Source organism: Zonotrichia albicollis, chromosome 4 (assembly GCF_047830755.1).
Source record: "Zonotrichia albicollis isolate bZonAlb1 chromosome 4, bZonAlb1.hap1, whole genome shotgun sequence".
NCBI classification, from domain to species: Eukaryota; Metazoa; Chordata; class Aves; order Passeriformes; family Passerellidae; genus Zonotrichia; species Zonotrichia albicollis.
In genome coordinates this window covers 36332240-36356758 of record NC_133822.1, presented here as the reverse complement: position 1 = coordinate 36356758, position 24519 = coordinate 36332240, and the positions used below count along the sequence as shown (strand labels likewise).

Genomic DNA, 24519 nt, shown 5'->3' with positions numbered 1-24519 from the left:
CTTCCAAAAATAACCTTTCCTGTGTAGAATTGGATTCTTGGGCCTTGCAGTGTACCTTGCCCTAAAATCAAACACATTCATAGTAGTTTCTGTTTGACATCCTGTTTGTCTATGTTGTTATTATGTATGTTCATAAATAAGAGTTGAAAATAACTTTGTATGAGCCTGTTGAACCTGTTACTCTTTGCAGAGTCTTTAAATATTTTTGTCTATATTTTTAGTAGCAGTGTTTACTCAATGAATAGTTTATATTGCTACATCAGAAGACTAAGGAGTCAAAAAAAAAAAATTGAAGGAAAAAATGCAAAATGAGCCACTCATTCTATTGATTGACCAAAGAAGGGGAAGTGAGGTGCTTGGAATTCATATCTCAGGTGTAATAAAAGTCAGTATCTTATATGAATTAGAAATTAAGTTTCACAAACAATCTTGCTTTAGCTGTACGAAGTTTTTTGCATTCCTGACCAGAGGTAGGAAACAAGATGAATTTGTTATTCTGGGAGGAAATTGCCTCAAGGATAAGTTCAGTTATGCTTATTTCAGCCTGATGATCTATTGTTTCCATATATTTTTTAGCTTCCACATACATGAATTACATTTAAAGCCCTATACAAATAAAACTAGATCCTCAAGTTCACAACCTAATTACCATTTTAGACTTCTCTTATTATAAGCCATCTGATCATGTTTTCCTCAACAGTATGTATCTATATAAATACAAAATGCATAAAGCTTATAAAAGGTCTATGGACATAATATATTCAAAGAAGAAGGGTGTTTTGTTGTTGTTTTTTAATGACTTAGCTTATTAGTAGAAGATGGCTTATCTTGAAAAGTACCTTCTCAACTGTGCAGTTACTGCTCTCTTGCTGAAGATGTAACAGTCCTTCAGAAGACTGGTGGAATTGTCATCTGACCACCTTTAAAAGTCTCATCTTAGAGGGGTTTTAATATCTGACAGCTAATATGGATTTTCTGGTAATGAAATCAGTTGTACAGTTCATTATGAACTAGTTCATAGAGTATCTTAGATTGGAAACAAAAGATCATGTGATCTGGTCTTTCTTGGGAAAGAGAGCCTAGATGAGATTGTCTGACATCCTGTACAATTGCATCTTGAAAACTTCTAGTGATGGGGATTTTGCCACATCCTTGGGGAGATTGTTTCAATCAATCATGTTCTCCTTATTAAAAAAAAAAAAGAGAAGCATCTGTCTTATACTGACACACAAGTCTTGTCTTTTCCTGATTCTTTACCCACCAACTGATTTCAGCCAAACTTTAAAAAGTTTTTACCTTCTGGTATTAAAAAAAAAAAGATTTTCCCATCAACAGTGTATTTACTTTCAGGACACTACTCTCATCTTCCTGTGTTTAAATAGCTTTGTTTTTCAGAGGATGTGAGTTGACACGAATTATTAGCATTAGGTGTAAGCATGTCAGAAATGAACATAACTGTGCTTTGTTGCTTGAGGTGCTACTGATACAGGTCAATACAACTGTGTCACTTTAAACTAGTGTGGCATCATTTCAAAACTTACTCTCCTACCAGTATTGAATTTAGAAGTCTGGCCACAAGGTGATAATGAGAAAAGAGTGTCTCTTACACGGTAACAATTAAATCTAGACTATTGTGTTTGGTCTCCTAATGAGTCAGAGAAATTGTATACAGCAAGATCATACGTCTGCTGTCTATGCAGTAAGTGTGGTGAGTAGGTGGGTGTGTCGAAGGTTCTAGAAAGGAAGAATTCAGTAAGAACTGGTACCCTTTCAGGCTACATTTTGTCATTAAAGCCCCTTTCAAAGCTGGTTCTGTTTTTCTTATCATTTATTTCTATGATTGAAACTACATAAAGTTAATCATAGGTTTGTTTACTTCCTGCCTCTTGTTCCTTGGGCAGCTTAGCAAAGAATTATATCTGGCAATCTGTGTCTCTAGAGCTTGTTCCAGATATGCTGAAGTTAAAGAATCATCCATGCAATGGTTGTTTATATATTAGCTTATGAAACATTTAGAGGACCTTTTGGGTGGCATACCAGGTAGTTTTTGTTACAAGTCTTTACAAATGTGAGATGTAACAGATCCTTGCCTAAGAGCAAATACAGAAAAATAATTGTCCACCCACTGATCCAAGTGAATTTAATCTGGCATTATAGACTTTTACTAGAATAAGTAAGTCTTACTGTGGTTGTCTGCTTTGTACTGTAAGAAATTGAGTGCCACAGAACTTCATTAGAAAGGAACTGTTTATCATTGTAAAAATATTAATTACATGCATTACCTGGGATCCTCAGCACATTAATACAATGTGTTACCAGTACTAAAAGTGTACCTTTTTTTCTTCCTTTTTCTGTATTTAGTAATGAATAGAATATTAGATTGGCATTTTCTTTTCTAGTTCCCATCATTTCACAACATTAGCTTCCTTTGGAAAGCATTTAGCGTCTGATAAATGAAAAAATGCCTTGTGGTAGGAGACCGTTTCTAGTAAAATGCATTAGGAGGAGCTAATTAACATCAATGCAGTAAGCTACCTTTCCTTTAAGAATGCTTGTGACAAACAGTCCTCACACTAGGTACAGGTAATAAAGTTTGGGTAAACTGTAGTTTTCACAAGAAAATTTGTGTGCTTTGGTCGGCTGGGTGGTGGTGATGGTGGGGCTTTCCTTCTAATTTTATTTTGAGGCTTTTTTATACACATTTTTTGTCTAATTTCACTTGCTTCGTATTGGGATTTCTGTTTATTTTTTGTGATTCTATTTTGTTGAGTCACTCAGAACTTACCAAGTGTCTTCAGTAATTTTTGTGACCAACCACCTGCTTTGGCCACTTTTTTCCTGATCTTGTTATTTAATTGCAACAGAGAAAATACCATTTTTTCATTCTAGCAGTGCTTGTATCCATCACATGTATCAGATGGCACATTTCAGGCTTCCCAAAAGCTAGGTTAGACAGTGTACATGTCCTGCATGCACTGGCTGCTTCATTCACCTTACGATGTTGGCTTTCACCTGCCTTTAGCTGTTCCATGAAACAGAAACCTGGGGGCGGCTGTGTTGAATAGAAGGGTGTGGGAACCTATTTACTTGCTTCTGCTGCAGTCAGAGGAGTTTACACTATCAGTTTCAGTGAAAATGAAACTATGGTTGAAGTCATAAAATTATGTACATGTAGATTACTGCTGGAATTACTATCACAGAACGTGTACATCTGCGGCGAGGCGCACGTGGCCAAAAGGTCAGTGTCTGGCTAGCAGAGGGTTAAGGGCCGACACCCAGCTGCAATTCCCTGCCAGCACCCCTCGGCATCGGATGGCCTTGGGCATCCGGATGGCCTTGGGCGGTGCTGGCTGTGAACAGGCTCTCACTGCTGAAGTGGACAAGGAAAGGAGCTGGACACTCACTGGGGGGTGAAGTCAGGTTTATTGAAGGACCCAAGACATCATCCAGGGAGTGACCAGGAATGGAGGGTGAAACAAGATTATAAAGGGGGTGGGTGTACAAAGGAGGGGTTTACACTGAACCAATGGGGAAGGGTGATGGGATGAATTTAACATAACTGACATAATGGGGAAACCAATAAATACAAAGTAAAGGAGGGGCCCGGGGACCACAGCCAACCACAACCCCCAGAGAGAAGATTCTGGAGAGTTGGGAGGAGTGGGGGGTGATTGACTGAGCCCAGGGAGGAGAGAAAGTCTGCATATAAGGGAAGGAGAGGGAGGAGAAATTATATAACCGAAAAAACTGACAACCCCAATGGTGGGAGTTGCCATGGGGACAACATAATTGGCAGGGCTAAACTGGGGGAGGGCAGAACTATTTACATTAAACATGGGAGTAATACAATAAACTTAACAACACACTACAACATACATACATAGCATCTTTTAAGATTTTGCGTTTTACGGACGTCATTTTGTATCTAAATTCTATTCTTAAAATGCCTTCTCTATTGACAGTTTCTTTTGTTAGTTCATCCTTCTTGCCCTTCCAAATCCGCCACTGTCTTTAGTTTCAAGTGGAGGAATGGTACAGATGTTTCTGGTGAGGTGTGATTAACAAGGGGTAACTCAGGAGCCAAGAACTTCGTGTGGGAGTCCACATCTGATAAGGATTAGGTGGCATTTGTTGCAGGTGTTGTGGATTACTCCATTGCCATCTCACCAAACCGACATGGGGTATTACAGTCAGAAAGATGGTTTCTGTTCCAGCTTGCCTAGAAACGAAAGTGAGAAAGAAGATAGTATGCAGATTATAATCGTTTGTTTTGATTTGAAAAGAGAATTACTTCAGAATTTATTGTTGTCGCTCAAAAAGCCCCACGGAAACCCTGAGGGAGCTGAGTGCGCCGTGGCTGCCCGTACCGTCACGTTAGGGTGGCTGCGCGTGCCTTGGCCCCTCGCGTTGGCCGCGCCCCGCTGCGGGGCCGCTCCCAGCAGCAGCAGCAGCAGCGCGGGCTATTTTTAGCCTGTTGCCAGGCAGATTTGTTCATGCAAAACAGCTCTGCGGCAGCCAATCCCGAGCGGGTATGCAAATCTCTGGCAGTCCCCGGCATCGGGTAGAGCCGACGACAGGACAAGATGGCTGCCGAAGAGCGGCCTTGGCCTGCCTCAGACGCGGATACAAAACTCATTCTTTCATGTGTGAAACGGGGAATATCCTCCCTGCCCCGAACAGCTCCGAGTCCCCACCAGGCTTCAGTTTATGGAAGGGCTGGTTTCCTGGCGCCCTGGCAGCGTGCCCCTTCCATTCTGTGCGCGGGACAGGTCTGGTGCGGGCCAGGCGAGGTGTGCTGCCCCTGCCACAAACGGTGTCTTCCGCGGGGGAAACGCTCCCAACACCCAGCGTACCAACTGCTGGTTCAGTTCCACTTTAAACTTGCTTTTCGAACGCAATCTTTGCAAAAAAACTTCATAAAAGGTGTTTATATGTTTGGCAAACACTTAGTGATGTTTCAATGCAGCATCGACTCTTTTGTTGCAAGTTTTGTTTTCACTTCTCCTTCTTGTGGCATTTGAGAAGTGACTCCTGGGATCACTGTCAGCATCAGGTAGCTCGCCTCTGAATTCTGATGTCACTGAGGTGCCAGCTGGAAATCCAAGGTTACATCGCCACAGCTAGCTGCATATGTGATACGCGAGCTTATCTAGCCAATAGACCATTCAGGGTAAATGTATGTTTTTTCATTACAATAGTGTTTTTCTGTATTTTGTCTAACAGAAGACAAGGGATGCAAATATGCATATGTTAGTGATACCCTGTCAAAGTTGTAGCCTGTTGCATTACTGAAAATTATACATTTAAAATTTATAAAGCATTTCCTTATGAAAGGAAAAAAATGTATTTTATAATCCCTAGAAAAGCTTAAGCATGATCAGAACATCTTGCCTTTTTTCTGAGATTGTACTTTTTCCTCAATGTCTCATATTTTTTCATCTACACGAAAATCTACAATTCATTTAGGTTGTTCAGGTTTAAACTTTGGAATATCAGAAGTTGAGTAAGTTTTTTTTTTTTGTTGTAGATGTGTTTTGGCAGTTGCTGACCATAACTATGGAATTATTAGGTCCTGCTCATATTGAAAGATAATGGAAAGGAAATTCAAGCTGTTTATCCTTAAAAACCTGAGATGAAACTGTAATCTGAGACAGTGCATAGTAATATTTATCAAATGTATCTTTAAATGCACAAATTCAACTTCACAGTCCATAAATATTTTTTTTAATTTAAAAAAATCCAGCTTGTTTAGAGTTTTAGCTTGTGCTAAAAAAATCTTTCTGTAAGAAAGCTGAATTTTGCTGTTACCACTGTTTAAAACAGCAGGATTTGTTTAGTGTTTGGAGATGTCACAGCTGAATTGAAAGCTGATGTTTTGAGTTGTTGATAAAAGCTGGAATCCTTAACACATGTGAGAAGTAAGAAAACACATTATCACAGCCTTGTTGCTATTGCTGAGTTCCAGTCATGCAGTTTTATTCGTTTAATAAACTAAGTAGCTGTTACAATTCAGTATACAGAGAAAGATAAACTTTATCTTGGAGAATCAGCCTAAGCTCCGTGTGCTAAATAGCAAGTGTTTCTAAAGGACTTGAGTTGCTTGTAAAAGTTGTGTAGGAGAGACTCTCCACATGTTTTCCACTCTTCCATGTTCCAAAGAATCCAGTTATCTAAGCATAAAGTGATGAGCATTTAAGAACAACTCTACAAAACCAGCAGCAGATGAAATATCTTAGCCAGGTAAATAGACCTGTGAGTCATTTTTGTCCCATGAGGAATTAATTTTTCCCACAAGGCATCAAAGCATCATGGGGGAAAAAACCTCATAAGTTTGGTATGAGGAATAGATTAATGAGCCAGTGTCAGAGGGGCTATTATTCTCTGAGGTAGAGGAGACACAAGAGAAGTGCTTAAGGTACTGTGATGTCAACGTGATGAGAGCATAGTTCAGCTTAGTACATGATGGTATCACATATACAATAAACAAGACCAACTTCTTTGAAATTGTACTGTGAGTTTACTCTGGTTTAAGAAGGCATTAACCATGTAGATGCCTGTTTTTCTTAGGCAGCAATACATATGTGGCCTTAATGTTTTGCTGAATTTCAGAAGGCAATTTTTTGCAAATGTGGGGGAGATTGGCTTCTCCTCTCAAGGCAGACGTCATACTGCAGTCATGACGAAACACCAGATTTCTGTTGGAATACTAAAGAAGGCAGCAGTACTGCATAGGATGTGAAGAAAGGAAGGTTTTCCAGATGCCATACTTAAACCCAGGCTGGATCTCAACAGGTTTTTCTGATTCAGCATTCAACATGGCAGGAATTCAGTGATCGCCTGACAATGCTCCCGCGCATTAAACACCTGTTCCTGATGGCGGCTGTGCACCCGCAGTCGTGGGTCAGTGCTACTGTGCAGCTCCAGGTCTCAGACGGAAAGCCCTTAGCTTTCTATAGCGCCCTTTGGAAAATCCCGCTCCTTTAACGCGCGCCCCCGCGCTCGTGCCCGCGCCCGACGTCTGCCGCGTGGGGCTTGTTGCTGGGTGGAATTTCAGGTGCTCCCGTCTGATTGGCTGCCGCGCGGCCGCTGTGTTCGGCCAATGGGAGGCGGGCCTGCCGGTCCGCCCCGTCGCCGCGCGGGCTGCGGCCGGCGGGGCCCCGCGGGCGCCCTCTGGGGAGCGGCCGCGCCACTGCAGGGCTCCGCCGCAGAGGAACGTGCCTGGCTCCCCGCTCTGCGAGCCGCAGCGTTTGGGGATGTGGCGGGAGCGAATGAGCCGAAGGGGGTTTTAATTACAGCTCACCTTGTTCTGCTGTGTGTGCGCACTAGGTGAAATAGGGCAGGATGGTGACGTAATTTTTTTTCTTAGAAAATGATATATGTTTCTCCCTACTCTCAGCTAACACATAACTTCAGCCTAAAAGGGACAAAAACTGAAATTGTCTTTGGTGTGCTAGAAGAGCTATTATTTGCACATACAATAATCATGTGATTTCTGTTTTGTTTATTACATTTAAAAACAAAGGCACAGTTGTATGTGGAGCTCAGTAAGCTGGCGGTGTGCATTCCATTCAGCCAAATCAGTAGACTTGTATTATTGGTGGAAAACCAAATTATTGGTGCATTATTTGATTATGTCTTATATAAGAATAAGTTTCAAGATTTTTTTTTTTTTCCTTCTTTGAAAATAGTTCATAAATTTCTGACAACTTATATCAAAATTGCTATGGAGGATTTCAACTGACAACTGCTTTTTATGAACCACTACTTAAAAGGTAGGTTTTATTCACCACTTTCATTCTCTGGAAGTCTCCATCTAGAACACAATACTCATGACCATTTGCTGCTTCACTTTCTTTGATTTGACTATGCTACATTTTAAGCAGGTTTGCACATTTGAGTGCTGATGTTCATTATCAGTGAATTTTACTTCTTCATGTAGTTCTTGTGCTTTGACAAACGTTTTATGGTTGTGGCGCATATGGCTGGTGCTGCATGCCCTCGAGGAGCCCTTTGCTGGTGCTGTTCTAGACCCATGATGTTATGCAAACCCCATTACGCACTGTTGTTCAGATTGCAGCTTCTCCCTCTCCACCCCCCCGCTCATTTTTCCATGACCTTCCCTTTGTCTGCTGCCTGTCACTAGGCAGGATTCAGGCAGCTCCATGCTGATTGGCTTCTCTTTCTGAGCAGCTCATGGGCTGCTTACCTGAGCACATGATCATAGGCTGATACATACCAGCTAATACAATCCTTTCTTGCTTTAGAACTGTGGTCTCTTTACAGAGTAAGAATAATAAAAAAATACAGAAATAGAGGGGAAAATGTAGCTGCACGAGCACGTTTTGTGCCATTTAGCAAACATTTCATCGTGAGAATTTCTAAATTTTGGAGGGAGTTGTCTAATGATGCGTTAATGTCTCACATGACTAATTACATATGACGTTAAAGCTTAAAATGAAAAAGGCAGGTTTTGTATCTAAACCAATGAACACTGTGTATGTTGGCCTGTCAAAATTGTTGACTTTAATAAAACAAAAAAATCAGCCCAAAGTCTCTGTCCTTATTTACAGCATTTAACCCTTACACAGGTCGCTGTACATGCCGGAGTCATTTTGTGCTGATGCATACAAAAGCCATTGTTTGAAATAAAAGGTGCTGCTCTGTTGGCTTGGTGCCTAGGCCGTTGGTTTCCTTTTTGTGGCTTGGTCACAGGATGAGTAAAAAAAGAAAACACCCAAGCATCAGATAAGGGAAGTGTTTAACAAACATAGGTAAACTTCATGTTGTTCACTATAAAGGGAGACTACCAAAATGCATTCATTTAGAATAATAGCAGCTTGGTAAGTTTTATTTGAAGATAAAATGACTGAATCCATGTAATTTGCTCTGTTGCTCCCTGAAAGGGTGCACTTTGCCCCTTTGAAAGACTGGAAACAAGTATTTATCAAATGGTGGCTGGCTGGCTTACACTGGTGTGACCAAGCCTGTCTGGACTGGCTACCAGTTGATTTGATTCTTTTACACTCAGCTCTCACATGAGTCTGTTCTTTGGCTGCACTGTGCTCCCTTGTGGGTATGCCTGGAAATGCTTTAAGACTGGTCTGCCCTTAGAAGATATTTTAAAACATCATTTTCGAAGATGAACCCAAAACATTGGTTCATCTCATCTATGCTTTTAATTTTGTCACAGTAGTTTTTATGGAATATTTTTTGTGCTTTAACCAAATATTCTTTGTTTTCAAAAGACACTGGGATTGAGCAGGAAAATGTGCATGAGTTACTCCCATAACCATTTAACAATGGAATTTTAAGAAGCCTGTATTTCCTACAGGTTCTTTCTAGAACTGTGTTCGTGTTTTGTTTTTAACTAGATTTTAGATAATATCCAAAGATAAAAAGTGAACAGAATTTTTAAATATATAAGCAATTCAAATTTGTTCATCCATTTTCTTTTAATAAAAAGTAAGGGTGCATCAATATAAAGGGATTCTGATGTTTGAATTTTTTTAAGACTGCTCTTCTTGGCAAATGTAAAAAGAAGTGTCTTTTATTTTCTTTGTATTTACTCTGTTTTAAAAATGTTAATGAAAAACTGCTTAGACGACTTAAGGAAATTAGAACAGCAAATATTAATTTATTTTAAGTTATATGGTTATTCAAGTGATGCACTTAAAGATTTGGTTTTAAGACATCTGTAAATGTTACATTAATCTGTTAGTGTATTTTCTGGTCATAGGAAAAGTAAGACTGTCAATCTTGTAATATATTTTGCAAACTCTGGGTAATGCCTATAAAAGAAAACACTGCAGGCTGGGAGGTTGAGCTATCCTATTGTAACTTTGATGCAGAGGCCTGTTCTTGTACTGTGCTACCGGAGGGTTCTCATTAGTGGCTCATCTATTAGGAGTTCTTGGACTTGTTCAACGTTAGCCAAGCCTGATTTCTTTTTCCAAATTTCCTTTACAAGATAAAAATCTGTAACAGCATGTGTGTTGGTTGTAGGGGTTTATATGAATGAAGGGGTTGATATCATGTAAATATGTCTGCTTTCCATTCTGAGTTCTTGGGAAGATAGATGGAATGTGCTTTCTGTACTTTCAAGTCTAAAATTCTTGCATTAAATGTATTCTCTTCTGAAGGAATATGAAGAAATTTTGTTTAGTGTGTAGACAGCTCAGGAAAGGCATTAACAGCTCACCTGGAGTGCTTAAGTCATCTGATGGAAAATGGTTGTGATGAGAACCTTTTTTCAACTCAAGTAAACTGCAGTTTCAGATCAGTGTTTCTGTAGGTGTTATATTTTGCTCCCACCAGTGGCAATGCAGTAGTAGACAATCCAGTTCTGAAAATCTAAGTCAGAATGGCAAAAAATCATCATCATGGTTATTATTGCAAGTTCATAAATAGACCCGATACAACTTTGTGTCAAAATCTGTTCGTGTGTTCCTGAGGCATGAGTCAAACTGTTAAGTACTATCAATAACACAAATCTGAGGATTCTAGATTGTTTTGTGGAAAAGAACTCAAAAAAGGGTAAGGGAAGCTCAGTGATATGTTAAAAGGAAATATTAAAAATTGCTTTGTCCCTGTTTTTGTCAGGTTGCATTAATTGAATAACAAATTGAATAACAAATAACAAAATTGCAATAATTGAATAACAAATAAGCTTAGAGTTGTAATGTCAGGTACATCGTGATTGTGGGGTTTATAGTAGCATTCATATTGTACTTTAGAATATATATTCTTCCCTTACAATGTAGAATATTGTAGTTAGGGACAAATGTTAAATAATTTTCTTCACAAAAAAATTATTCCAAACAAACTAGGAAAGATCCAGCAAACCCAAATGATAGGAGCTAAAGCATGTGACCCATTATGAGATGCTGAAGGAGCTCAACAGCTTCAGTTTGCTGCAGAGGAGGCTACAGGGCAATCTTAGCATTGCCCAAATAAAACTTGTAGATGAGGTCAGCTACAAAATGGAGTGGAGCCATTGTTATTTAGAGGCTGTGCCATCTGTGTTGTGAATTTTGCAGCTTGGTTCATAGAATTGTCAAATATCCTGAGTTGTAAGGGACCCACAGGGATTGAGTCCAGCTCCTCACCTGGCACAGGACACCACCAAGAATCATTCCACCTGCCCAAGAGGGTTGTCCAAATGCTCTGGAGTTTGCAACTACACAAAACTGTCATTGATCTGAGTTAGTGTTGGCAGTAGTCCTGCTTTCTTTCCCCAAAAAAATTTAAAATCATTTATATCCCACCTGAATAGACAAAATGCAATCTATTTATTAATTTCTTAGCTCTGTAAATGAAGATTAATTGGGAGCTGACACAAAATGAATCATACTAAGTATTTGAAGTGCATCCTTTGCCTAATAATTCTCCTGTGTCACTGTTAAAAACATTTGTCTGTCTGATCCTTGTGGGCAAAAAAGTCACATTGAGATAACTGTCTGATGATTTTTCTCTTTTAATTACTTTTAATGTAATTTTTGTATGTTTTTGAGAAACTTAATAAAGCTGTATGCTTGATGGGAGTAACTTTATGGTGGTTTGTAGCTTCAGCAGACCTAAATTGGTTAGCACCAGCTGATTCAAGATCTTAGTTGTTGAGTTTCATTTAGAATATAGAAACTTTCGTAGCTGCCTTCTGCTTCTGAATGTTATCTTATGTAATCCTTTAAAACTTAAAAGGCCATTAAGCAAGACCATGTGGGGGGAAAAAATATATTTTAAAAATCTCTATGGATTTGTTTTGTTTAATGGAAACAGTTGAAATCAGATTTTGGTGTATTTCAACAAAATCATTATAGCTTCCTAGGTAATGCTGGATTTAACTCCTGGTTTTGATTTGATAAAATAGATTTTTCTTACACTTTTTATAAACATTTATATTTTTCTTAATACTTGTGTGGGTGGATGGAATGAATATGACTGTTGAGGGCAAACCCAGCAGTTTTCCTTGATAGAGGGAGTTTTTCTACAAGGTGCTTCTATAGCTGTAGTTTTTATGGCCTCAAATAGTCTTAGTAAAATGTTACTACAAACTGAATGAAGGTGGTCTAAAAATCCAAGTTCATTTAACCATTGTATAGAGGTGGAGGATGAAAGTCTGTTGTATTTATGCAGAAAAAAGTATCTTAATGATACATTGAGAAATTCTTTGTATATAATGAAGTTTTCTTAAAAGTGATTTGATAAAAAAATCTTGTCATTTACCCCAGTTATTAATTCTGTCTGTAAACTTATGAAATTAAATATATTTGGATGGATGGGAATATTCTTGATCCATCAGTTTCCATTTATTTTTACCTTTTGATGAGAAGAGAGGCTGCTGGCTCTTACCTTAGTATAACATCTATTTTTATTGGATTCTATGAGACAAGTGGTGTAAAATGTGTAGTTAGAATATTAGTGCATGTCTTAGTGTGACCTCTGTAACCTTTGCATAAATGTGTCTTGTGCAGCATACAGAGAAACTTGGATTCACTTTTTGGGAAGTCAGATGAAGTGTTGACAGGTGTTTCTTTGTTTTTGTCAGTACCGTTTCAACTGGTTTACTTTAAAATGTGCTAAATGTTACAAATTTTCTTAGTAGCAGTGTAATATAACAATGATAAATCTTTATCTTCACAGTTCTTTCTGAATTTTTTTAAGGGCTAAGATGGATAGCACAGAGGAACCTCAGAAAAAAGTCTTTAAAGCACGAAAAACCATGAGAGTAAGTGATCGGCATCAACTTGAAGCTGTCTATAAGGTTAAAGAGGAGCTGTTGAAGACAACTGAAGTGAAACTGGTAAATGGAAAACATGAAAATGGAGACTCTGATATAAATTCCCCTTTAAGCAATACAGATTGTACAGAAGTCAAGAAAGAAATTAATGGTGTGGTTGAATTGTGTGTTAACTCTGAAGAAGGAAGAACAGCTTGTGATGAAATTAGTGAGACCAAAAGCCCTGAAGATAGGGCAGGAAACATGGCCAGTGACATAGAATCCAAACTTCCAGTGCTGTCTTCAGAAAATGTTACACCTGAACAAGCTAAAGATACTGACGTTGCAGTAAAATGTGAGGCTGAAAATGGAGTTGGTAGCAGTAAAGATAACTTCCATGAAGAAAATAATAAAAAAGATCATTTGGACCAAAGAAAGAATGATATCCCATTGGAAGGTGAAAGTAAACCAGTCTGTGATATTAGTGACTCTTCTGAAGAGAAGGGAGAAACAAATTATTTACCTGTTAATTCAAGTTCATCTGGTGAGGAAAAGAGGACTGAAGAAGTAACTGCTGAAGAGATTGTTGGAGAAGCAGCCATCTCTAGCAGTATGGAAGCTGACCAGGAAAAACAGGAAGGCAGTGCAGGACCTGCAGAAACCACTGTTTCGAAGACAATAGATGAGCCAAGTGAAAGTATCTTAGACAATACGGACTCTATGGAAACAGATGACATTATTCCAATTCTGGAAAAACTAGCCCCTGCTGAAGATGATCTGAGCTGTTTTTCTAAAAGTTCTCTGCTTCCAGTGGATGACACAGTGGCAGATTTGGAAGAGAAAATAGACAATTGTTTGGGTTCACCATCCAAGCAGGAAAGCAATGAAAGCCTGCCAAAAGAGGCTTTCTTAGTACTGTCTGATGAAGACGATCCCTGTGATGAGAAGGAGGAACTTGTTGAAGGGATATTGCCAAGCAAGTCAAGTGTTCTAGGTAAGAGTTTTCTAAATTGTTCATTTCCATTCAAGTTTGGGATTTTGTTCATTTCTTAGAATGACACACATGGTCAGGTTTCTAAATCAAAGAGGCAATCTTACCTACCAATAATGTTATGGAGTCTTAGTTTTTAAGGCTGGTATTTGAGGCACAGGAAAAAGACTTTGCAGTGAAAAATGGTCATCTTCCAGATTTGGAAGATGACCATTTGATTTTGATTTTTTTTGTTTATTTGTTTTGGATTTTGATGTTAGGGTTTGTTTGTTGTTTTCTTGTTGGTTTGCTTTGGGTTTTTTTCATACTCTCTAAATTTGGGTGCCAACTTGGATGAGGTAGTGGGTGGAAAAAGAGGAAAGATGAGTAATTGTCAGAGAGGGAACAGAGGGATTTGGGGGAAGAGGAACTGTATTCATTTACTGCTTTCATAGGGAAGAAAGTATTTCAGCTTTCTTTAGCATGCAAATAGATGATAAGGAAAACATGCATATAATCAAGATGTGCCTCATCTTCTCTTTTAACTTTTTTCCCCCACTGAAAGACAGTATTGGAAAAGTTTCATGAAAAATGCATGTCATATATTGTTTTTATATTATATAGCTTTTATTCATTTAACTCAGTGGTTTTTATCTAAGTTTTCTTTGATGACTATGGCAGATGATTGATGCTTTTAGATGTTAAGTGTGGAATCTCTTCATGTAGTTAGCAGAACATTTTTATAAGTTAAACTCAGTGGATGTCCTTTGTAGTATACTGTTTAATACAGTTTTGTAAGCTTTTTTCTTTTTGACAATGGACAGTCATTGTTGTACTATTGCACTGTTGAAAATAAAACAGATGAATAATTTACAAGTAAGTTGACAGTGTTCTTTTATATGTAATTAAGAGAGATGTTTCAGATTATCTTGAAGATGGAATTATTTTTTGGCTTTTTTTCATTGCCCTCTTTTCCCTGCCCCCCCCCCCCACCTCACCCATATATAGCTTTTATTTATATGCTTATTTAGGCATTAGCTGTTGTCAGTGAGATTGAAAAAGTGATACCATTGTTCTGTGCTGAAAGTCTTCCAGAAACTATTGGAGGTGGGGGAAGGAAGGTTGTGTGTAGTTGTGTCAAAATCGTAGGGTTATGAGTTTATTTTATGAAATAAATGGTACAAATAAATTGGTTATCTTGCTCTCACTGCAGTTTGAGTTCTCTCATTGAAGCTATTAAGTTTACTTTTTTCATCTTTCCGAATGAGAAAACACTCTGAGATCACAGAAGAATTTGCTATGGAGCAAAAAGACTGAAGTGAATATTAAATACTGTGCTACAGTTTGCAGAAGCTTAAAATTAATGTATCCAGCAATAGATTTTTAGGATTCTAAATTCTGGTGACAAGACAAATTCTTTTGACTAGTTGTTTTCTTTATTGACTAATAACAGCTTATGACTCTTACAGCTGGGTGGCTGTAAACTGAGACAGTTCATGAAATCAGAATTGGTCACTGTGATGTTCTGCCTTAACCAGCAACAAAGATAATAGCAGAGAGGTTGCATAGGCAGGAAACAGTTGTATGAGAAAACAGATAGTTACCTTATAAAGTGTAACTTTTGGAAATAGTCTGGGAAAATTAAAACTGTGGAGACTGTATGGAGATCATTTCAAGATGCTATATTGGAGCAACAGGTGCAAACTGCTCAGTTCAGAAGCAGGATTTCAACAAGTCCAGATAAAAGCCAACATGGCTAAACAACAATGAAAAAATGGTACTTGAAGGCTTTATTCAAATGTACCGATTAATGGAATGTCTTTCCCAAGTGGAATTAGTAACTATAATAGCTAAGTTGTCACAGATTTTTTTAATGTAAGATCATACATCAAAAAGCCTTGGGAGCTTTTTGTGTAAGCAAACAAGCATGTGACAAGGAAGCCCTGATGTGAATTATCTTGGATATCCAAACACAAGTGATTTCTTATCAAGAAATTTTGGAAATGAAACAGTAAAATGGAAAGTCCTTGTGGAGGAAATAATCAGCTGAAGAATAAAAAACAAATTCAGAGTTCCAGAGACTAGTTCCAGAGACTGTACTGTATGACAGAATTAATAAATAGCCTAAAATGAATGGTAATTTGTGATGTCACAGTTTGCTGATTTGAAGAACTGGAGAATAATTTTACAATGCTGATTGACTGAGAAACAAATGTGGCAGGTGAAATTCATAGTGATTATCTACAAAGTGGTGCACATGAGTACAAAACTCATAACTTCATCAGAAGGTAGAACTGACTTGCCACTCAGTAAAAATATTTCAGTGTTATAGTAGGTGCTTTTGACAAAACCTTGATAAAATGGCAGTTGAAATCAAGTGAAGAATGATTGGAATCAACTAGGAAACAGGAAAACTTTACTATGATACATCAAGCTCATAGGAGGCTGACAAGGTTGCATTCATTGCTTCTGCTCTTGTAGCATCAAGATGATGAGATCACAGCTTAGCAGTGGGAACTAAGCTGATAGCCAGTTGTGAAATCTTCTCCTTAACAAGAGAGTTCTTCGTGTTGAATCCACTTGTAGTTAAATGACAGATTTGTTCATAGTAATGCAAGTTAGTAAGGAAAGGGCTTTCTCAGCCCTGAAATTACTTGTCCTCTATATAGAGGGTTTTCTTGGGGGGGGGGGGGCGGGGAATATACATATGTATACATATATATATACATATGTACACACACATATATATATTTTTATATATATATATATATATAGACATTCTAGGTATGTGTATCTTTCCATGGAATATTTTTTCAGCTGAATATTAAAATCTCTGAGTTGTGGGAAAAGTTGTCTTAAACTTAGCAATTCTCCTTTAGATTCATAGGTAAATGAGTTCTATTTTATTCATAGCAATTTAATACATGAAGTTTATTTCTAAGTCTTAAGAAACAGGTGGCATAGACATTATACTAATTTATTACCTTAAATGTAAATCATATTTGTATTGAAGAAGTTGTATTATGAACATTATTTTTACATTTATAGGAAAAACTAAAATCCCGTAGTGCCAGGTTATCGGGTTTTGGCTCCTCCTTTTTCTCATTTATTGGGTAACTTGTTTTAAGTAATTTAAATGTTCATAATAGAAGGAGACTTATGGCATACCTTTGCAATCAGAACTTTCCTTAGGAAAGCTGGTAAACTCTCCTGTAATAACAAAATTAATATAGGAAAATGAAGTGTAGAGATCAAGATGTGCATAAGAGTTCTTACTTGCTCTCTTATATTCTGGATAGATTTTACTGTAATCTTAAAAGCAATAGAAACACATAATGGAAGCTTGTTTCATTCACATTTCTACAAAACATGTAACGGAAGCTCATGGTGCATATAATAGTATTTTTCAGGAAATGCTACCATTTTTATCTTTGTATGTTCGGTGGCTTCCAGTTTTTCTTCTTTTAAGCATTTCCTAAACTAAATATTTTTAAATGGCTAGTCCTAAGTTGTGATACTTTGTATTAGCAAGAAACTTCAAATTAAAATTCATATCTGTTTACCAAAATCTAGGCCTTTCCTACCATTAAGATTATGCTCGCAGTTGCCAATTGTAAATACAGAGAGATATTAGTATTTTAGTATTTTGTTACTGAAATTTTTATGCTTTGTCCCTAAGTGGGAAAGTAAGTTAAAATAAATTGTTGAGAACTTCAGCTGCATTATATATCATTATATTTCAGAAGTAACTGCATGTTTCCCTCATAATTACCGTTATGTAATTCTGGTTAAAATGTTAAGCAAATTTAAGTGAGTCTTATTGTGTTGCATGATAGTTCAAATTTTTGTTTTGAGGGTATTCCCTTATTTTTTTTATATCTGCATTCCCTCTTTGTCATGATTATTTCTCTTGCCTTCCCTCACATGTTCTTTTTTTCATATGTTTTTTACATTCATTAGTCAAAATAGGACTGTTACAAGACTTTTGTAGATCTGAGAAAGTGTGGGTTTTTTTCTTCTGTTTGTAGAAGAGGTGGAGGGGGAGAGAAAAAAGGAATGTGAAGATAAAGAAGAAGAAGAGGCTGACAAAGAAGAGGAGATACAAATAGAGAAAAGTATGTAATGTTAAAACCATTGTGTTTCACTGTGTTGTATGTTTTAAAAGCACAGAATCATTAGGTTTGGAAGGGACTTTTGATAATTATCTAGTCCAATGCCCCTGTTAAAAGCCAGGTCAATTAGAAAGCAGTTTGCCCAGAATTATGTCCTGACAGGTTTTAAGTATTTCCACAGGCTAAGATTCCACAAATTTCCTGTGTTTTGATCCCAGTGTTTGATCACCCTCACAGTAAAAAAGTTTTTAAATGTTTGAGTGGAAATTCTGGTATTTCAGTTTACATCCATTGCTCTTGTCCTGTCACTGCTTCTCACTAAGAGTCTTGCTCTGGTTATTCTCCACCTGTCAGGTAATTCACACACATGATAAAATCTCCCCCAGTGGCCTTCTCCAACTGAACAATTCCAGCTCTTGATGAATGCTTCTATCTTGAGAACATCTTGGTGACTCTACACTGCACTCTCTCCAGTATGCTCACATTTTTTTTTTTGTATTTAGAAACCCAGAACTGGACAAAAGACTCAAGGTTCAGGCTCACATTTCCTGGTTAGAGGGGAACCTCTAACCTCCCTCAACCTGCTGTCAGTACTCATTCTCAAGCAGTCAAGAATGTTGTTGGCCTTCTTTGCCAACAGGGCACATTGCTGGCCCATGATCATCTTCATGTACATGGAGACCACCAGGGCCTTTTCTGAAAAGGGGTTTTCCAGCCAGTGAATTCCCAACCTGTGCTAATGCATGGTTTTATTGCTATCCAAGCATAGCACTTGGGCATCTCGTTCTCTTAAACTTCACGAGGTTCTTGCTTGCCCACTTCTCCAGTTTGTCAGTGTGACTGAGTGGCAGCATAACTACTTAGGAGTGTAGAAATCACTCCTTCCAGTTCTCTATCACCTGCAAGTGGCTGCAGATAATCTTCTTACCCCATTATCTAGGTCATGAATAAAAAAGGTGGTGTTGGTACCAGTGGCATCTGCTAGTGTGCATTACTGAGCTCCAGCTGGACTATGTGCCAATAATCATGGCTCCTGGAGCCCAACAGATGAGCCAGTACAATTACCTAGGCCATACATCAAGAATTTAAGGATGGTTTGGGTGTCAGAAGCATTATTAAAGATGCTCTCCTCTCATCCACCAAGCTAGGGGTCTCACTGTAGAAGGCTATCAGGCTGATGGTGCCTGATTTCCCCTTTGATATCCATTCAATTCCCCATCATCTCCTTCTTGATAGGCCTTGAGATGATTTCTATCTAGATGTACTTGTGTTCCATCATATTCCCAAGGATTGAAGTAAAGCTGATTATCCTGTAGTTCCCTGGGTCCTTAGCAGATGTCCCTCTTGTCTTCAAGAACCTTCTGGACACAGTGCCAGGAGCTGGAGGAGTGACTAAGGTCTCTTGGGTTCTTTTGTGCTTCATCATTAAAAAGTCCATTTTAATAACAATCTAGTTCTGTTTTGAGCCTGTTCTTTTGTTAGTTTTTTACTTTCCATCTTAACCAAGAAGTGAAAAAAAAAGTTTGAATGGTTTTTCAGTCACGTGTTTGAGGTACAAGTTAAAACTTCATGGCAAGTAAATACAGTTAATTGCTGGCATAGTTAAATGAGATGTCGTTTTATTTGGCTGGAATTCTGAGAATAGGATTCCTTTTTCAGAAGAAGGTTTTCTTTTGCTTCTCAGAAGCCATGTTTCATTACAGGATGGTGCTGATAGGAGCAGGATGAACTGCAGGGAGGCTCTGGAGAGAGGACTGGTGGTAGTAGAACCATTTTGCATTTGGGGCAGTGACTAGGTGAATCACAAAGCAGAACTCACTGACAGGGCAGTAATGTACAGATACCAGAAGGACTGATTTTGTACTTTGATGTCATCAAGCTTGTTTTTCCAAAGGCATTCCTACTGGTTTACCATGAAAAAGCTTACACTGAGAACAACTTCATGGTAATTATGGCGTTCTGAAGATACCTGTTTTTTCACGAGTTCCTCAATGAGCAGTTTTATCTAATTGTTCCAGATGAAACATCAAAGAGAAAGCGTTCCAAATCTGAGGACATGGACAATGTTCGTTCTAAACATCCTCGGTACATGAGAGAAGATTATGAAGCAGAACTCCAAGTCAAAATTACTGCCAGAAAGGATGTTGACCTAAAATTACAAAAGGTAAAATAGAGGTGCAGAGCAAAGAACATAACCACATGCCTGTCACTTGTGTTACCATCTTTGAATTAGCAGTCCTTCTGCACACATTCTTTGTCCCCAAACATTTTTTCTTTTTCATGGTTGAACATTGGATGTAATTCAAATAACAAAGGTGCTTAATTCATATAAAGTTCTACATAGCCCTCCTTTTAAGAAGAGACCAAATACCATTTGAAGACTATGCTGCAGGAGTTATATTTGAAATGTATAAAATACTTGAAGTCTCAAGTGACTCTAGGTGGAAAACAATAGTAAAGGATGTATCTCACCATGATGATTTATATGTGCTGCACTTTATTCTGTGCGTAGCTTTTTAAAAAAGGCAGTCTCCAAAGAAGACTGTAATCTACCTGGCATTTTGCAGATTTTTGTGTAGCTGTTAATAGCCTGATTGCACTATTGCTGTATAAGGAACCTATGGTCATGAAGAAAAGAAAATTGTGCTCTTCTGTTTGTTCCTTAGCTAGCATGTGTTGTAACTTCATTAATTTAGGATGGCAAAAACTGAACCACATTAGTGGCTTATTTATTCTTATTTCCTGTGAAAACTTTTTACAGTGCAGTAGGTATAGATGGGAGAAGAACATTAAATAATAACTTCTGTCAAGTAAACTTTGTGAAAACCAGTCTTCCTACGTTTTTAGCTTCTGCAAGAAAGGCAACACTGAATTTTTGCTGGGAGAAAATATATCTCAGAAAAAAGTTTTTGTTGAATGTCTTAAGTTTCTGTTCTTTGAATGCCCCTTAAGTTTCTGTTCTTTGAATGTCCCTCTCAAAAACAGAAAAGGAAGAAGAACAAATAACTTGTGTAAGCACAAGTTAATTGCACTTTAAAAGAATACCTTCTGTTGTTAAGGTTCTTTTTATATATAGTAATATTTTATACCCTTATTATACTGCAAGGAAATTAATTTGTTGAATTAATGGAAAACCATTTGTATTTTCCAAAATTATGTCAAAACTTAGCTGTGCAACCACTCGCTTATTGCTGACTGTAGATTTATTTGATTGACAGGATACAACAGTTGTCATTGTTCTGTTTATAGCAAGATATTTAATAAGAGTTGAGAATATTTTTATAGGTGGTCCCCCAAAGTTCGGGATTGCATTGTTGTATTTTTTATATAACAATTTTGCAGATTATCCAGAGACTGTTAGAAGAAAAACTTACCGCTTTACAGTGTGCGGTATTTGACAAGACTCTGGCAGACTTGAAAACCCGAATGGAGAAAGTAGAATGCAACAAAAGGCATAAAACTGTGCTTACTGAAATGCAGGTGAGTGTTTGTGTGTTCAGCTCCATACTAAGGTCAAATGCAAAAATAACTTCCTCAACGTTTAATAAATGGGCCTTGCTTGCTCTTATCCTATGCAAGCTGTTACAGCTCCAGAGCTCAGTCCCCAAGGGGACTGGGTGCCAGAAGCCAGCTCGCTCTCAGACCAAGGCCGTGGGACAGCCCTAGCAAGCAGGGAATATTCAGCTCTTAGTGATTAGGCAGCTCTTATGATTTCAGCTTTGCTTGCTAGGTAGCTTTTCCCTTGGCCTAAGGCTCCAGCAGACGGTAGAGAGAGGAGAAGCAGAAGACGCTGGCTGTTCCACGAGTATGGCTTTATTGGAGGGTCCGTGAAGGCTCTCAGCTCTTCTTCTTCCGAGTTAGTAGGGGTACAGTATGCTACTTTTATACCCTTGGCCCGGATCCAATCCTGACCAATGGCAAAGGTGTTAGAGTGACCATAAGTGACCAATAGTAGGGTTAACAACATATTGCCTTACATGGCTATAGGGATAAGGTACAAGGCAGATGTCCCTGGAGACAGGAAACTTCTTTGCCGCTGTGTCAGCATTCTATTCTCCAAGGGGCCCTGGCTAAACCTGAGGGGTTTACTACAACTCCACTTTCTGTTTTTACAAAAAATGCATTCGTAAGAGTTCTTTTGAAACAGTGAACAAGACACAAGAACATAGCTAACACCGTAAAAATTACAAGGAGAATCAACAACAATCCCTTAACTAAAGATGCAGCCCATCCTGTTAGTCCCCATTGCCCAAAAAGTTCATTGACCCAATCTGGGATTCTTTCTATTTTCAAGTCCTTCACGAGATCTTTCAGTTTCTGGATGTTCGCATGGATGGACTCCGAACACAAAGAGAGGTTGAAGCAGCACATTCCTTCGAAGTCCTCACATCCATGTCCGTGGGCAAGCAGCAGGAAGTTGATTGCTGCTCGGTTTTGGAGTGAAGCTTGTCTTGTGGTTTCTTCTTCCTTTAAGAGATCACTTAAGGCTGCTGATGGGGCATTAGCTTGTTTACTGAGCCAGCACCCAAGATGATTGATTTCACCGAGGGCTTTAGCTGCAGCTACCCAGGGTAAAAACAGAGAGACAGCAATCTTTTTTGGTCTGTTCCAATTGTATAATCTCGGATCACAATTTTCATCGAATTCAGTGTAGGACCTTTTTTCACGTTTTGATTCTCTTTCTTTTTTCCAATTATGTAACAGGGTGATGTTTGGAGTAAGGATAGAAAGTTTTCCCAGAGTACAGGGACCTCCCTGGAGTCGGGAGGGGATCCCTGCCCATACTCTATCACCACAGATGAGAAACATTCCCTTGGGTAATACTTTGGGATGGAGAGAGGACACAGAAATTACATGAACTGTGTAATTGCACCAATCATGAGGGTTATAGGCTTTGTTAACTGGTGATACATCTTTTCAATATGTGTTTTTGTGTTGGTCAATTTCTGGCCAATCATTTTTCGGACGCCTAAAGTAAAATTTGACACAATATGTGGCCTTGGAGGATCCCAATAGATCCAATTCTTGGAGTTCCTCTTGAGCATCTGGCAGAATTTTTGTCCACTCATCCCAAGTATCAGCCCCATTGGGTCTCTTACCTGTGGTGCGGAGAACCTCTGAGTTCTGGACAGGCCAATCGTCTGCTATAAAGGGGATTCCTACTAGACATGTAGAAAGTGGATTATCTATGCTTCCCATAGACAAGCACATGTTGTCTTGTTTTAATGTTTTTGCTAAGGTTACCCAAACATTATGGCTGGGCTGAGGGCTAATCCAGCCGAAGGCACACAGTATGGTGTAGAGCATCCAGGCAGCGGTGAGGACAGCACCGACGAAGATATTTTTCATCTTTGGGCAGGATTAGGGCTTCTGATAGGGAATATAAGCACAATTTGTTATCTTTATGATGAGAGGGATTTCTGCCTTGTTCTTTTCTGTGTTCCCCTCCTCACCCCCCTTTTTCTTTTAATTTCTAAGCTGCACTACAGGAGGAGGAGCGGGTAGAAGGTTATGAGGTTTTAAGGTTAGGGAAAGGGAATAATAAGGCTTTTTACAATACAACACACAGTGTAATAACACATAATTCAGAGAACACTTTTGTGTTAAGGCTATCTCTGGCCTATTACAGCAGACTGTTATTTAACTTTCTGTTTTGTCTGCTGCCTTGTAACGGGGCGGTCTGTTCTTGTGTTTGTGGGTGTTCGGCGACGCCTTCGTCTCCAGGCTAGGCTGGTTTGGTTTTGAGGTGGTCTTGTGTTTGCCTCAGGAGAGTTCTTGTCCTCGTCTGTAGTAGTGTTCGCTGTGCCTAAGTATGGTTTTACGTATTTTCCTGGGTACCACCTTGGACCTGATGGTAGTAGCACTCATGCATAACCTCTTCCCCAGGTAATCAACTGATGAGGCCCTGAAATTTGGTGTGTTTCAGGGTCTTTCACGAGCACAGGTGGTTTCTCCGTGAGCTTTGCTTGTGTAGTATTTGCAAAGTGGCGAAGTATTGGTGGGTCAGGCTCTGACACTGTGCAGTTCAGGAAGTTGATGACATAGAGAGCCTTGCAAAGTCTCCACTGGAGATGTGATTTTGGTGTCCCTGTTCTGTTGCTCAAGGACTCTTTTGAGGGTTTGATGTGTCCTTTCCATGATGGATTGTCCTGTGGGGTTTACAGGTATGCCCATCTTGTGTGCTATGCCCCATTCATTGAAGAACTCCTTCAACTTGTGGGAGGTATAGGCTGGCCCATTATCTGTTTTAATCTCCTTTGGTACACCCAGGGTGGCAAAAGCGAGGAGAAAGTGTTTTATTGTGTGCATGGTCTTTTCTCCTGCATGTGATGATGCAAACACTGCTCCTGAGAACGTATCGACCGAAACATGCACGTACTTTGACCTTCCAAAAGGTGCATAGTGAGTTACATCTGTCTGCCACAGCTGACAGCTACTCAGACCTCGGGGATTGACTCCTGTACCCATTGATGGTATCTGGTAGTTTTGACAGTTCAGACAGGTAGCCACGATAGCTTTTGCCTGATCCTTTGAGAGCTTAAACATTCTCATAAGGGCAGGTACATTTTGATGAAAGAACACGTGTGACAGCTTTGCCTGAGCAAAGATGTTAGGAACATTAGCAGTTTCTGCCGCCATAGCTAATGCATCTGCTTTCCTGTTGCCTTCTGCAACAACACCTGGGAGGTCCGTGTGAGACTTCACATGCATTATGTGATAAG

The 24519-nt window shown here is 38.8% G+C and overlaps 1 protein-coding gene across 16 annotated transcripts in view; it reads left to right on the top strand.

The window, feature by feature from the left end:
• The window catches only part of ATF7IP (activating transcription factor 7 interacting protein), an 84529-nt gene that overhangs the window by 23093 nt on the left and 36917 nt on the right, over positions 1 to 24519 (top strand). For 11 of the 16 annotated variants that reach the window (XM_014268228.3, XM_014268227.3, XM_074539482.1 and 8 more), the window contains 4 exons: positions 12661 to 13709; positions 17714 to 17800; positions 19816 to 19961; positions 21140 to 21277. In XM_014268228.3, coding sequence (XP_014123703.2) covers positions 12661 to 13709; positions 17714 to 17800; positions 19816 to 19961; positions 21140 to 21277 — 1420 coding nt within the window. Of the gene's footprint in view, positions 1 to 5801; positions 7327 to 7688; positions 7773 to 12660; positions 13710 to 17713; positions 17801 to 19815; positions 19962 to 21139; positions 21278 to 24519 lie in introns of those variants that run through there. The other 5 variants (XM_074539475.1, XM_074539474.1, XM_074539477.1 and 2 more) reach the window with 2 other exon arrangements.